General features: G+C 33.6%; 1 protein-coding gene across 14 annotated transcripts in view; it reads right to left on the reverse strand.

The window, feature by feature from the left end:
- EXOC1 (exocyst complex component 1) overlaps window positions 1–12,090 on the reverse strand; it is a 50,327-nt gene that overhangs the window by 20,698 nt on the left and 17,539 nt on the right. For 8 of the 14 annotated variants that reach the window (XM_074324520.1, XM_074324522.1, XM_019740154.2 and 5 more), the window contains 4 exons: window positions 11,932–12,064; window positions 11,191–11,300; window positions 10,359–10,412; window positions 3,915–4,064 (listed from right to left, as the gene is read on the reverse strand). In XM_074324520.1, the coding sequence (XP_074180621.1) occupies window positions 3,915–4,064; window positions 10,359–10,412; window positions 11,191–11,300; window positions 11,932–12,064 (447 nt within the window). The remainder of the gene's footprint in view (window positions 1–3,914; window positions 4,065–10,358; window positions 10,413–11,190; window positions 11,301–11,931; window positions 12,065–12,090) is intronic. The other 6 variants (XM_019740157.2, XM_019740160.2, XM_019740158.2 and 3 more) reach the window with 1 other exon arrangement.

The raw sequence follows: 12,090 nt of genomic DNA on the forward strand, positions 1-12,090 counted from the left end.
TCGTATCCCTCTTAGCACCTTGCATATAGCACCTAACATAAAATTTAACTATCGCATGTTTAAATATTATCTGAGGCAGTCTTTTCAACTTTATTTTGTGCTGACCGTGAGTTTTATGGAGACCTCCATGTTTTACTTCTTCTTTAACCAAAACAGCAAATTCCACAAATGTAAACCTTTGGTCAAGGGAAGATGTCAATCTTTAAGACTGACTCTCAAACTCAGGAGGGTATAGGAGGAAAGCTCATTTCCTACCCGAGCCTAGATGGACCACTTCTGTTATTAATTGCCCTACATGGATGACCCAGAGCCACAGATAGGGGTCGTAATCCTGGGGAGGAGGGAATCTGGGCAGTTGAGCTTCTTACATGACCAAGGCATCCATGTTTTCCACAGGCTCTATTTACATATAACAAATAACAGGGCTTTGCTTAGAATCAGTCAAAGTAAGCTGCAGCAGGGCCTAGTGATTCTTATTCTTAAAGAATCTGAAACAGGCTTTTCCTGTTCACCAACAAGTGTGGGCTGTGTACACCCGACCAAGTACAAACAGTATCTGGATTTAATTAGTATTATTATTTACTGTTTTTTGTTTTACTAAACAAATACTGGTTTTTGTGTTTCCTTCTTTCTTTTCTTCTTTTATTCCTTTCTTCCTTCTTAATATACCTCCCATTTTTGGCAACACTTCAGCAACCAAATGAGATTATGAGGTAAAATACATAGTCTGTCAAAAGTTCAAACCACGGGATCAAGTAACATTCTTGGGAAATAAGTCAACTTCATTTTAAAAAGCTCATTAATATTGTCAATCCAAAATACACTGTGATCAGAGAAAGATTCTACAAATCATCACTAGGTTGGCTATAGTCTTGTTTCTTCACTTTAAATTACATTCATAAATACTGCATTATATATAAAGATAAGGCAATAATACTCACTGAGAACACAATTAGGCAAAAAGCTTATTGATTACTTATTTGAATATTCACTAGGGGACAAAGCACTTGTTGGCACAAAACTCTTAAGGAGCTATAATAATGTTTAATTATTCAAAATACTAATCCTCCTAACTTCAAACAAAGAATTCCAGTAATGTAAATATTTTTCCTTAAGATAGGGCCAAATCACAATTCTGTTGAATGAAAATAAAACAAAATATAACACAACAGTAGAGTTGCATAACACTTAAAAGACTAATCCTGAAGAACAAAAATAATTTTACCTAAAATGGCTAGTCAGATAAGACGTGTATAAACCCCTCAGGATACTTACATCCTTTTTGAAAAGCATTTTTGTTATAATTTAAATATTTTTTATTTAAATCATTAATAATTAATTATAAATTAATTAAACAATAATAAAATGATATTTAAATATTATTTTACCAAGGTTTATGTCCCCTTTCTTATGATCTCAGTTTAGAAGTAGAAGGAGCCAGATTTTACTTTAAATGGGCAAAGGTACTTTGAGGAGAAGATACGCGAACACTGATATATAAAAATGTCCTACCGAAGCTAAACATGCTGATACTAATAGATTGGTAAGAATGTACAATCTACCTTTTTATTGTCATCACACTTCTCATAAATTTCTACCTAACCCTTTGCTTTCTCATGAAGCATGAACCAAAGGATAGTAGTTGCAATAATTATTTCAGTAAGTATAAAAGTAAAATGGGATCGTGTAAAAACATTAATTCTCTGAGAAAGAATAATTTTCACTTATAAAATACTGTGAAAAGAGAGTACCATGTTCTGAATAAAAGTAGGCAAAAACTAGGAAAACTTTTCCTAACTTAGTAAAAACTTTTACTAACAAAGCTATCTAAAAATAAGATTATTTTGCTATCTAAATTTTTTGTTGGGAAATTTTAGGTCACAAGCACATGGGTGGAGGGGAATAGCCTTTAGATTAACAATTCCCATATTCTCGCTCCACAGAGATGAAACACATCATTCTTTCCAATTCAAGAACATCTTTTAAGGTCATGTTGTTCATGTAATAAATTAGTAGTTATTCAAATAGCTTAAACATTACTTGGACTTTTTTATTTTAAACTCCAAATGCACCAAAACTTATAGATAAAAGATTCTATATGTTTTTCATGGTACTTTAGAATTTTAAGTGAACTGCTCTTATATGCAATATAGAAATATAGCTATTTATGTATTTGCGTTAGCTAGCAATTCTTTAGCTTCCTAAGTGACAAGGTCAGTTCCAATGCTAAAGGTCACAGCATAAATGTCAGAAAAGTACGGTACCCATGCCTTCCTGCTACAATGACCATTTATTAAATTTAAGTCAGATCATGTCATTCCACTGCTCAAAGCCTACCAACACGCCTTTCCATCTCCTTGACAGTAAAAGCCAATTTCTTACAAGTGTGCACAGTACCTTCCAGATCTACCCTGCTTCACCCCATCCTACCTTTCCCACCTGCCCTTCTAAGGTCCTGTCCCTTGCTCACTGTGCTCGACACACTGGCCTCCTCACTGCTCCGCCAGCGCATGGGCTTGACTTTGGGCACGAGCATTGGGCCTGGAAAGCTTCCCCCCAGTAACTCCCACTGCTCACCCCTGCATATTATTAATATCTGTACTCAAATGTCACTTTCTCATGATGCCTCCTCCGACCATCCTATTTGAAACTGTAACCTTACCCCAGTCCGGGCATTCCCTGCTTTATTTTCTCCAGGGTACTCAGCAGCACTTTTTAACATACTGTATAAGTGACTTTTTTGTCAGTCTTTCTCCACCAAAATATGCACCCTCAGAAGGCAAGTGTTTGCCTATTTCCTTTAATGCTGCATCCCTAGCACTTACAACGTTAGTTTAGTATGTAACAGGTGCTCAATTCATTTGCTGAATGAGTATGTGAATAAACGACTCTTATTTTCCCCAACTGCTGACATTCAGTCAGTGATAGGTATCATTGCTCTTCTATTATAATCTCTAAGCCTAGCAATCTAGCGTCATCCGGTCCCTTCTGCCTTGGAGTCTCTTTTGGTTTATATTCTCTATTCCTACCACCACCTTCCTGGTTCAAGATTTCATTTCATTTGTATTACATTAGGTTCTTAATTAATTTCCCCATGTAGTCATTTGTCATGGTGTCATGGCTCATCTTTTTCAACATAATTTCCTTCTGCTTCAGAATATGAAATCTCTGCTCGTCAGGCTTGCCTCTTCATTGTCCCGGGAAAAGGGTGTCTTTTCTCACCTTTGTCTGTACATCCTGCCCCTCCTCTGATTTCAGGCTTTCTAATCCCACTCATTACTTAAAACTCAATTCTAGTCCCATACTTTTTCTAAAGCTTTCCCCCACCACTTCAGGACATGATTTCCCTTCTCTAAACTGCCATAGATTTAAACTCATTTTCTGTTTTGCACTTAACTTTTTGTGGATTGTTTTAAGTATAATTGTTCTTCCCAGTCAGATGTGAAGCTCTTTAGATTAGAGGACTGTTTGTTAGACCATACGTGCCTGAAACAGTGAAATGCTTGCTTAATAAAGAGGCACTCTGCACTTAACAGAACAGATTACAAATTCTTAGAGGGCAAATGCCACACTCACACAGCTTCATACTCACTCCACTGCTTCTATGCACATAAAGACACTCAGGAAATAATTATAGCATTTAACTAAAATGAATGATGCTTCAGGCTACATACAGTATGGTCTAACACTGACTATATTATACTGAAATTCAAAATGTAGCTCTTCTTTACCTGAGTAAATAAAATAAATGTTCTCCCTGGTCAATGAGCACTCAGAAATTCAATTATTTTCTGCTTTGCTAAGAATGCACTATAGTATTTCAAATGTGACTTGGGGAACTGTATACATGGCCTCTTGATTCTAAAAGATTATGCTCTATACTCAGTGATGTCAAATTGACGTCAAATCCATACCTTTGTTAGTCCCTCATATTTTCCATAATCTGTATTCTTTAACCACTCCATCAGCTTGGCATATCGGAGCAAGTCTCTATGAAATGGATGATGATTAGGTAAAGTCAGTTCAACAGAGTGTTGAGCAAGAGTGGAACTCTGATCATGACCCTAGAGTAAGTAAATAAGTAAATAAATATCACTGACAGTAAAATAAACATTGTTGTAACTGAAAATTCTAAACAATGACCAAATGTGGCCAAGTGTAACCAACAGAACATAGAAAATTAAAAACCAAGTACTTACTTGTCTTCTTTTATCATCCTGTGTATACCAACCATCCTGAACACCACCACCATAATCATAAACACTTAAGAATGGCACTCTGATAAATCAACTACTCATTTCATCTTCTAAAGGAGTTGAGAATGAATGTTTTAATCAAACTTATCTCTCCCATACCATATCATTTTACAATTTACTAAGCAAATAAACGATACAAACTGTATTAAGAAACACACCAAATAGGGAAATTACTCAAAACAAATTGTCGACAGCTATGGTATTTCCATTAGAGTCTACAATATTTAAAACAACAGATAAAAACATATAGGATATAGCATTTTAGAATTAGGAAGGACTATTGATGACTATACCCTGGGCTTTCCCTGATGATAATATAATTTTAATTTTTCTATTAATTTGTTAAATAACTATATGATTTTATTTTTAAACCTTCGTAAGACTTTTAATAAGTTATCAAACAGTCTTAAACAGAGGATATATCCTGACTTTTGTTTTAGAAAATATACACCTGGTAGAGTAGTCCAGTAACCATACTTTCTAGAAGAACAAACTGAAACTCAGAGTAAAGTGATTTGCTTAGGTCACACAGGTGGGAAGAATTGGAATCTTAGTCATGTGAATCTCACTTCTGTTTTCTTTTGAAAACGTCAAACAAAATCATTTTAACCAGACTCAAAAAATTCTAACTGCCTACTAGTCACTGGTATCTAAAAAAATAAAACAATAAAAATATTCCTAGACCTCTTCTGAAACAATCTAGCTCTCCTTCTCTGCTACTTCTCTGCTACATTTATCATGGAACTCAAAGCCAGTGTCTAAGAGATGGGGAGCTGGAAGATAACAGGAGTAGATTCCCCTTGAAAACATAAGTCCCTAAGAATAAAGAAAGGGCAAAAAAGGACGGATTTATTTGAAGTCATTCTGATTCAATCTGATTTAGATAGTCAGAAGTTATTTGTCAGCATTTTGTGAAAATTGTATTAAAATGACAGACCATTGGAATTTTGGGGTTGTTAACTCATTTCCCAGCAAACTTACCTAAAGTTAATTAATGTGTATTAAACTAGCTGATATAATGAGCTTATAAACACCTTGAATTTAAATTGTTTTAAGATATTTCTTTCTTCTAATTTATATGCTTTATTACATATACAAAATAAGAATGTAGTGGTTATGGGTTTTAAAAACCAATTTATTTTAAATAGAGCGCATCCAGAAAGAAAAATTCCTGGCCTAGGGAAATAAAGAGTTCTCTAGTAATTGAAAAGTACCTTTAGAGTAAGAAAGGTGGAAGTATAAGACACACCAAGTATTAAAACCATCATTATCTGAGTTCTTTCTTCACCAAAGTTTACAAATCAGTCGGTTCGAGACTTTTCTTCTTGTAATACTATATCCCCAATTTAAAATGGAAATAAAAAGAAAGTAAGAACCCGTTATATAGAAATTATGTATAGAAGTGTGTAGAACCAATACACTTTTTAAGATTAATCTTAATGATGTCTACTTAGGTTAATTTGGGAAATTGGACCAAAGAAAGCAGAAAAGTATCAGAAAACAAGTCTGACTGATTCACAGTAACAAGAACCAGAAGGCAGAGGCAACAGAAATTTACAACTATAACATATGTTATATACAAGCTATATGATGTATATATGGTCCACTATTCCTTTCTGTAATTTTAAAATCCAAAAAAACTCAGTTTAAGCTTAATACTAAAACTATTTTGATGGCAAAAGCTGACCTGAATTAACATGAGGCTATTTATAGTGTTAAGTGACTATTCACGTTTTTTTTTTTTTCTGTAGAAACAATTATGTGCTTGATTACAGGGCATGCTCCAGACCCTCCTTGAGTGGTTACATAATACATAATAGTATATGTACTCTATTACTTTTCAAAAATCTGAAAAATTCTAAAAGTACAGGTGATCCCAAACTTAGGGATAAGGGAACAAGACCTGTGTGGACATTCTTTTCTGGATGGCTGATTGAATATAAAATCATCACCATTTCCTACAAAATCATCCAACACTAAGACCTACAGTTGAAAAATGGAGCTGTTCTGTATATGTGAAATCTTGGGCACCTCCATCTTTTCCATGAAGTAAAGACTAACAGTGAATATGAACAAAATTAAAAATACCAAATACAACACACCAGTATTACCACTGGCCTATATCTCTAATTATAGTTGGCAAAGGTCAATACAAATATTACGTTACAGAAATGTTTTTTCATGACATCAGAAGGATCACTGGGATTCCATTAAATCACAGGTATTAGATACTAAGCATTGATAGATATCATATTAGGGTGGTGCAAAAGTAATTGCGGTTTTTGCAATTATTTTTAACCGTTTAAACCGCAACTACTTTTGCACCAACCTAACAGTTTTAGTTCTACCAATGTCTCCATATTGTGTATCTTAATTAGTTACACTGAGTAAAGAGGAAGAATATTTGACAGACTTGTTATAGCTTCTAAATGTTTCTAAATATTCTGCCTTTATTAATAACAATATTAGATATCTTTTCATTACCCAAAATAATCTTCCTCAGTAATTTTTCTCAATGATTCAAGACTCAAAATAATTGTTTATGTTCTTCTACAACTATTTATTGAGGCCATTAGATGTTATGTTATTTAATTTAATGTCAGGAAAGATCTTCAATTAAAAACCTCTTCTGAAAATGGAAAGATTAATTATTAACATTTATAGATGATTTTAAAGTTTCTAAAGCTCTTTCACATAAATTACTATTCAAATGTTTCTTCTGCAAAGTCTTTTAAGATCACCATCACCTGAAAAATTCACTTCTAATATGAAGAACATCCTTACCTTCAAACCATTACTATTAAGACACATTAAATGTTATTAACGTTAACAAAAAGATTTAATTTTAGAAAAAGTGGTTCCACAATACTACAGAATATAGAAAAATTAAATACTTAAATTGTTTAATTAATCAATAATATAATTATCACATCTAGAATCCTAATGTGTAAAGAATTGTATTCTTTACATATTTTTAAAATTAAGACACTGTTTATAGTTTCTTAGTATAAATAATAATAAAGTAGCAACTAAAATTTGCTGCCCACTACCATGCTAGGTATTATATATATATAAATTATAATCTTCACAATAACCTTGCAGAATTCTTTTTTCCTCATTTAAAAAAACAGCAAAATTTTATTAACATAATTTAAAAATAATAGATTTTGTCCAAATTAATCTAAGACAAATACATTTCCCCAAAACTTAGTGAATCACAGATTTTTATTAGTGTACATATTATAATGTATAACAAAATTAGCTAATGAATACCTTACTATAACCAAGCACTGTTGTAGGTGCTGAACATTTATTGTATTAATCCTCATAACTACCCTATGAGGTAGATATTTTTATTACCCCCATTATTTAGAAAAGGCAACTAAGGTGGCATAAAGAGGTAATTAACTTGTTCAAGGTCACCCAGCTAGGAGGTAGCAGAGTCAGGATTTCAAATCCAGGAAGTTTGGTGTCAGTGTCCACACTCTTAAATACTTTGCTATACTGTCCAACAGAAATAATGCTTTCATGTGAAATGCTGAATAAATTTTCAACATTTAGGAACTCTTTCTATGTTATAGCATGTTTAATTTTATTTTTTTAAAGAAAAAATAAAATCTGAGCAAAGTTCCAACAAACATCACGAAAACTCATCTTAAATAATCATAATTCTTTCTAAGCATTTAACCACAGATCATCAACCCATGTTTAGGAAATTGTGAAACGTGCTTAAGGAAACAATTTTTATGACATGAACTGAATAATGGTCTATTACACAGGCTTTATTTTAATATATGATGTTTCTATGAATACATAGTGAAAGAAAATTTTCCAAATTGAAGCATGTTAGCAAAAAACCTTGCAACTTCAGTGTTTTTGGTTGTACTTTTAGTTCAGCGCATAATCAGTCTCACCATGTTGCCAAAGGCAAAAGTACAGAATCAGGAGGTCTCTGCAGAACCAAAAGGGAAAAGGGAGGGCAGAGAACAGTCATCCTTTCAAGACACATCTTTCAAAAAACAACCAAAAGAATTTTTAAAAGGACATATTTTTGATGCACATATTTCCTCAATTTTATTAGTTTTACCTAGAACACCTGATTTCATTATCAGAATCCTAATTAGTGTAACTGGCCTGATTCTCCTGAGTATCTTACTAGATACATGAATCCCCAATAAATGTAAAAATTATAGGTAAGAGTCTGTAATTTTAATGGAAGCTAAGGGTCTAGAAGACCTAAAAGAACCACAAGAATCTGGCCAATTATTAAAAATATTACTCTCATAGTATATTACACAAGAAGTGACTAGTAAATAAAAATGCATTTCAGGCTTCACTAAAATATAGCTATGTAGAAGTATTAATATGAAAGAGATATCACAGATAGCAGGCTCTGGAACAGTGATTCCAAAATGTGAAGATGTTTTACTGGCCTACATCAGTAGTAAATAAAATGATAGGAGTGAGTTTCTCATAGAGGTAAATGTATTAATTTTAAAAGTCTGAGATTATGTTTTTCCTTTTCTTTTAGTGCCAAAATGTCATTTTCAAAATGAAAAGATAGTGAAAGTAGATGGCAGTATTTCTTTTTAAATGTTTTTGTTTTGTAAAATAAAAAATTGGTGACTTGGTCAGTCTCCAAATTTATTTCTTTTAATTACTAATGTGTGAATTTAAAAAAGACTGGGAATTATGGTCTTAAATTACTGTTATGCTGTGATCAATTTATTTAACAGGATTCTTCTGTATGGTAGTTATAATATCTACACGTTTGCTATAAACTGCATTGCATGGACTCTATAATATCTACACAATTGCTATAAACCGCATTGCATGGACTCTATTCAAGTCTTGTGTCATCTGTGATGCCATATCTGACTACTCAGATCCTCAGTAAACACACTTTTAATTAAACCCATTAGCACTTATACATATATATACTATGCATACATAGTCATACAATTAGCAATTTAATGTATACATTGCTGTAGAGCTTTAAGTACATTAACCTCCTTACAATCATCTTGAGGGTGGGAGTCATTTCTTATTCTTACATGTGGATGACAGCAAGTACACAATGAAAACCTGGTGACTGACAAAGAGATGTACCATAATATGGTAATCAAATATTCCCAGCTACTTAGTCCCACAACAAGCAATAGAAATACCCATGTTTCCCAACTCTTGCTAGGTGACCTGATGCACTGAATTCAACACATAGTAAAATCTCTTTTCTGTACTTGGGACATCTTCTTGTACCTTCTTTTAGGCACATCCTAGGGCATTGCAACATTCTGATTTTTAACATGCATCATTCACATGTAACAATACATATTAGCTTTTAGAACTGGGAAGCATTAATTTTAAACAAATCTATTAGTTTACAAGGCAAAGAAGCAAAATCATAAATAATTGCATGTTACAACAAACAATTAGGGTGCAGAAAGGACTACTATTTATTGACTGGTATTTTCAATACCATCTACAAATGTGAATAATATCACTGACAATGGTGTTGTTTTTAAAAATTAAAGAACTGTGTAGAAATAGATATTATTGAAATAATACTGTAAGAAAAATGTGAATTAGTATTTCCTTTGTGACTTCTAGGTTTACTTTTTTCTTGACACTTTTCAAGTCAAGTGAAATGTTAAGAGAAATCTTCCCCCATTTCCCCTACATGCTTAGTGAGTGGTCTTTCATGCTCCCATAGCACCACTGCCTTAACATGTACCCTTCCTGAGTATCATCTCCCTTCCCTAGGTTGTAAGCTACTGAAGGCTGATCAGCTGCTCACGTATCCCAGGGAAATGCCTGCTATACATCTCAATCACCTGGCAAATAACTTCTAAATAAATGAAGGAGGGAGGAAGTGAATGAAAGAATGATGAGAAGAAAGGCAAGCAGAATGAGATTAAATGCCTAAAAAATAAACTTTCGCTATGGGACATTAAAAAACTGCTACAAGTATGGTTAACAGGTAGCTTAAATCAGTAAGTTATAATTTATAAAGATTCTGCTGCTGTTAAGTTTAGCAAACTTTATAGAACAAAACAAAACAAAAAGAATCAGAAAAGCTTGCACCAAATTTGATGTACTCACAGGCACCGAAAGAAAGTAGGACCTGTTATAGAGCTGAAGGAGGGCCTGAGTAAACTAATCAGAAATAAAATATAGTAAATACAATTGTTTCAGAATACTGCAAAGTGAAAACAAAGTAAGAATCCAATGTTTCAGAGAGCATTTTTTGATGAACAAAATTACCCTTTTTTTGGCCCAATAATCCTACTAAAATAGGAGATGAAAACCGTAAGACACCTAATTTATTATACCAGATATTAAAATGCTGTTTATTCGAATCCATCTAAGGTACTCTTAGTATTAATATTACTGCCACAACCTTAATTATAACATCACTTTCCACATAAAAATGTAGACAAAAGGTTTACACTATATTGCATATAGCCATTTGCACTATATCCTCATTTGCACTACAGTCATTTTTTCTCATGTATATAAGTGCACAGAGTCAATGAAATACTTAAAACACTGGATCAATTCCTGGTTCTCACCTCAAAGTATTGAAAAATAAAACAGGCCAAACAGTAAACATGTAACAAGTTTAGACTTATTTTTATCAATACAAATGTCTAAATGGTATATGTAATAAGTAAGCGTATTTATGTGATTTCTTGAATCAGAGATTTTTAGCTGAAAGGAGCCAGACTGTCTATCGCAGGGGGCAGCTGAGGCCCAAAATACATCTATGAGTAAATATGCACTTACTTAAAAACCTTAAAATCAAACAAATGTGTGAAGAAATATGTTGTGATCCCAATCAAATACGTTAAAATTTTCTGTGGGAATATAAGTTTAAGGTAATTGATAAACAAGCTACAGGAACATGCCAGTATTAATAATAAAATAAAATTACCTGTTGAACAAAAACATTGTTGAGGTGACTGGCCAGTCTCCGGGCAAAATGCTCTCGCAAATCACTGAAACGCTGCTTCTGTTGTATGACTGCCAGGAGCATGTCATGGCCTAAAATCAGAGTATTTCTTGACTGCTTTAATGGGTAAAAAGATTTCCCCGATGTTTAATGCATACATTTATGACAGAATCCATATTTCTGTTTTGAAGAACCTAGTTTTACTGGTTTATTTGTTTGCTTTATAAAAGAAAGGCAAGGGGAAAAACAGAACAGCACAGCGGTGCTCCCAATGTGGTCCTCCCCCAGCGTCATCTGAGGACTGTTAGAAACGTGGGTTCTAAGGCCTCGACCCGGACCTCCTGAATCTGGGCCTCAGGCCTGACAGTCTGTATTTTAATAAGCCTGTCTGGTGATTCTGAGGCAAAGTCAACTTTTAGAACCACTGGCCTAGCAAAACCTTATGCTCCCTGGTCTAACCAAAGCATCTGCTTTGTGCTAGGTTCTATGAACTATAGTGAAGAAAAATCATGGTGTTAATAACTTCAGTCACTGATGGTCAATCAGAAAGAACTGAAATGGAAAAGTTCTTAGTGTCAATGGAAATAAGTTTGGCAATAAGTGAAATTTGTTTGAATAGCTAATAATGACTTGCCCCAGGTATGGCTTGTCAAAAGCGTTATTCTAAGTTACAGGCTTAGTCTCAGACGCTTGGTCAGACTTGATCATCTCCAGTGAACATACCTGGTCGAAGAGCCACATTCATGCACTGCAGAAGGGCATCGGCGGCATTGGTACAGGCCTCAATGCCTCTGGAAGAAGCAAGATCTCCTTCCTGAAGGGCCTTTATATGACCTTTGGCCAAGTCCATGTGGTTCTGGAATATATGTAAATACACCATTT

Source organism: Rhinolophus sinicus, linkage group LG02 (assembly GCF_036562045.2).
Source record: "Rhinolophus sinicus isolate RSC01 linkage group LG02, ASM3656204v1, whole genome shotgun sequence".
NCBI lineage: Eukaryota > Metazoa > Chordata > Mammalia > Chiroptera > Rhinolophidae > Rhinolophus > Rhinolophus sinicus.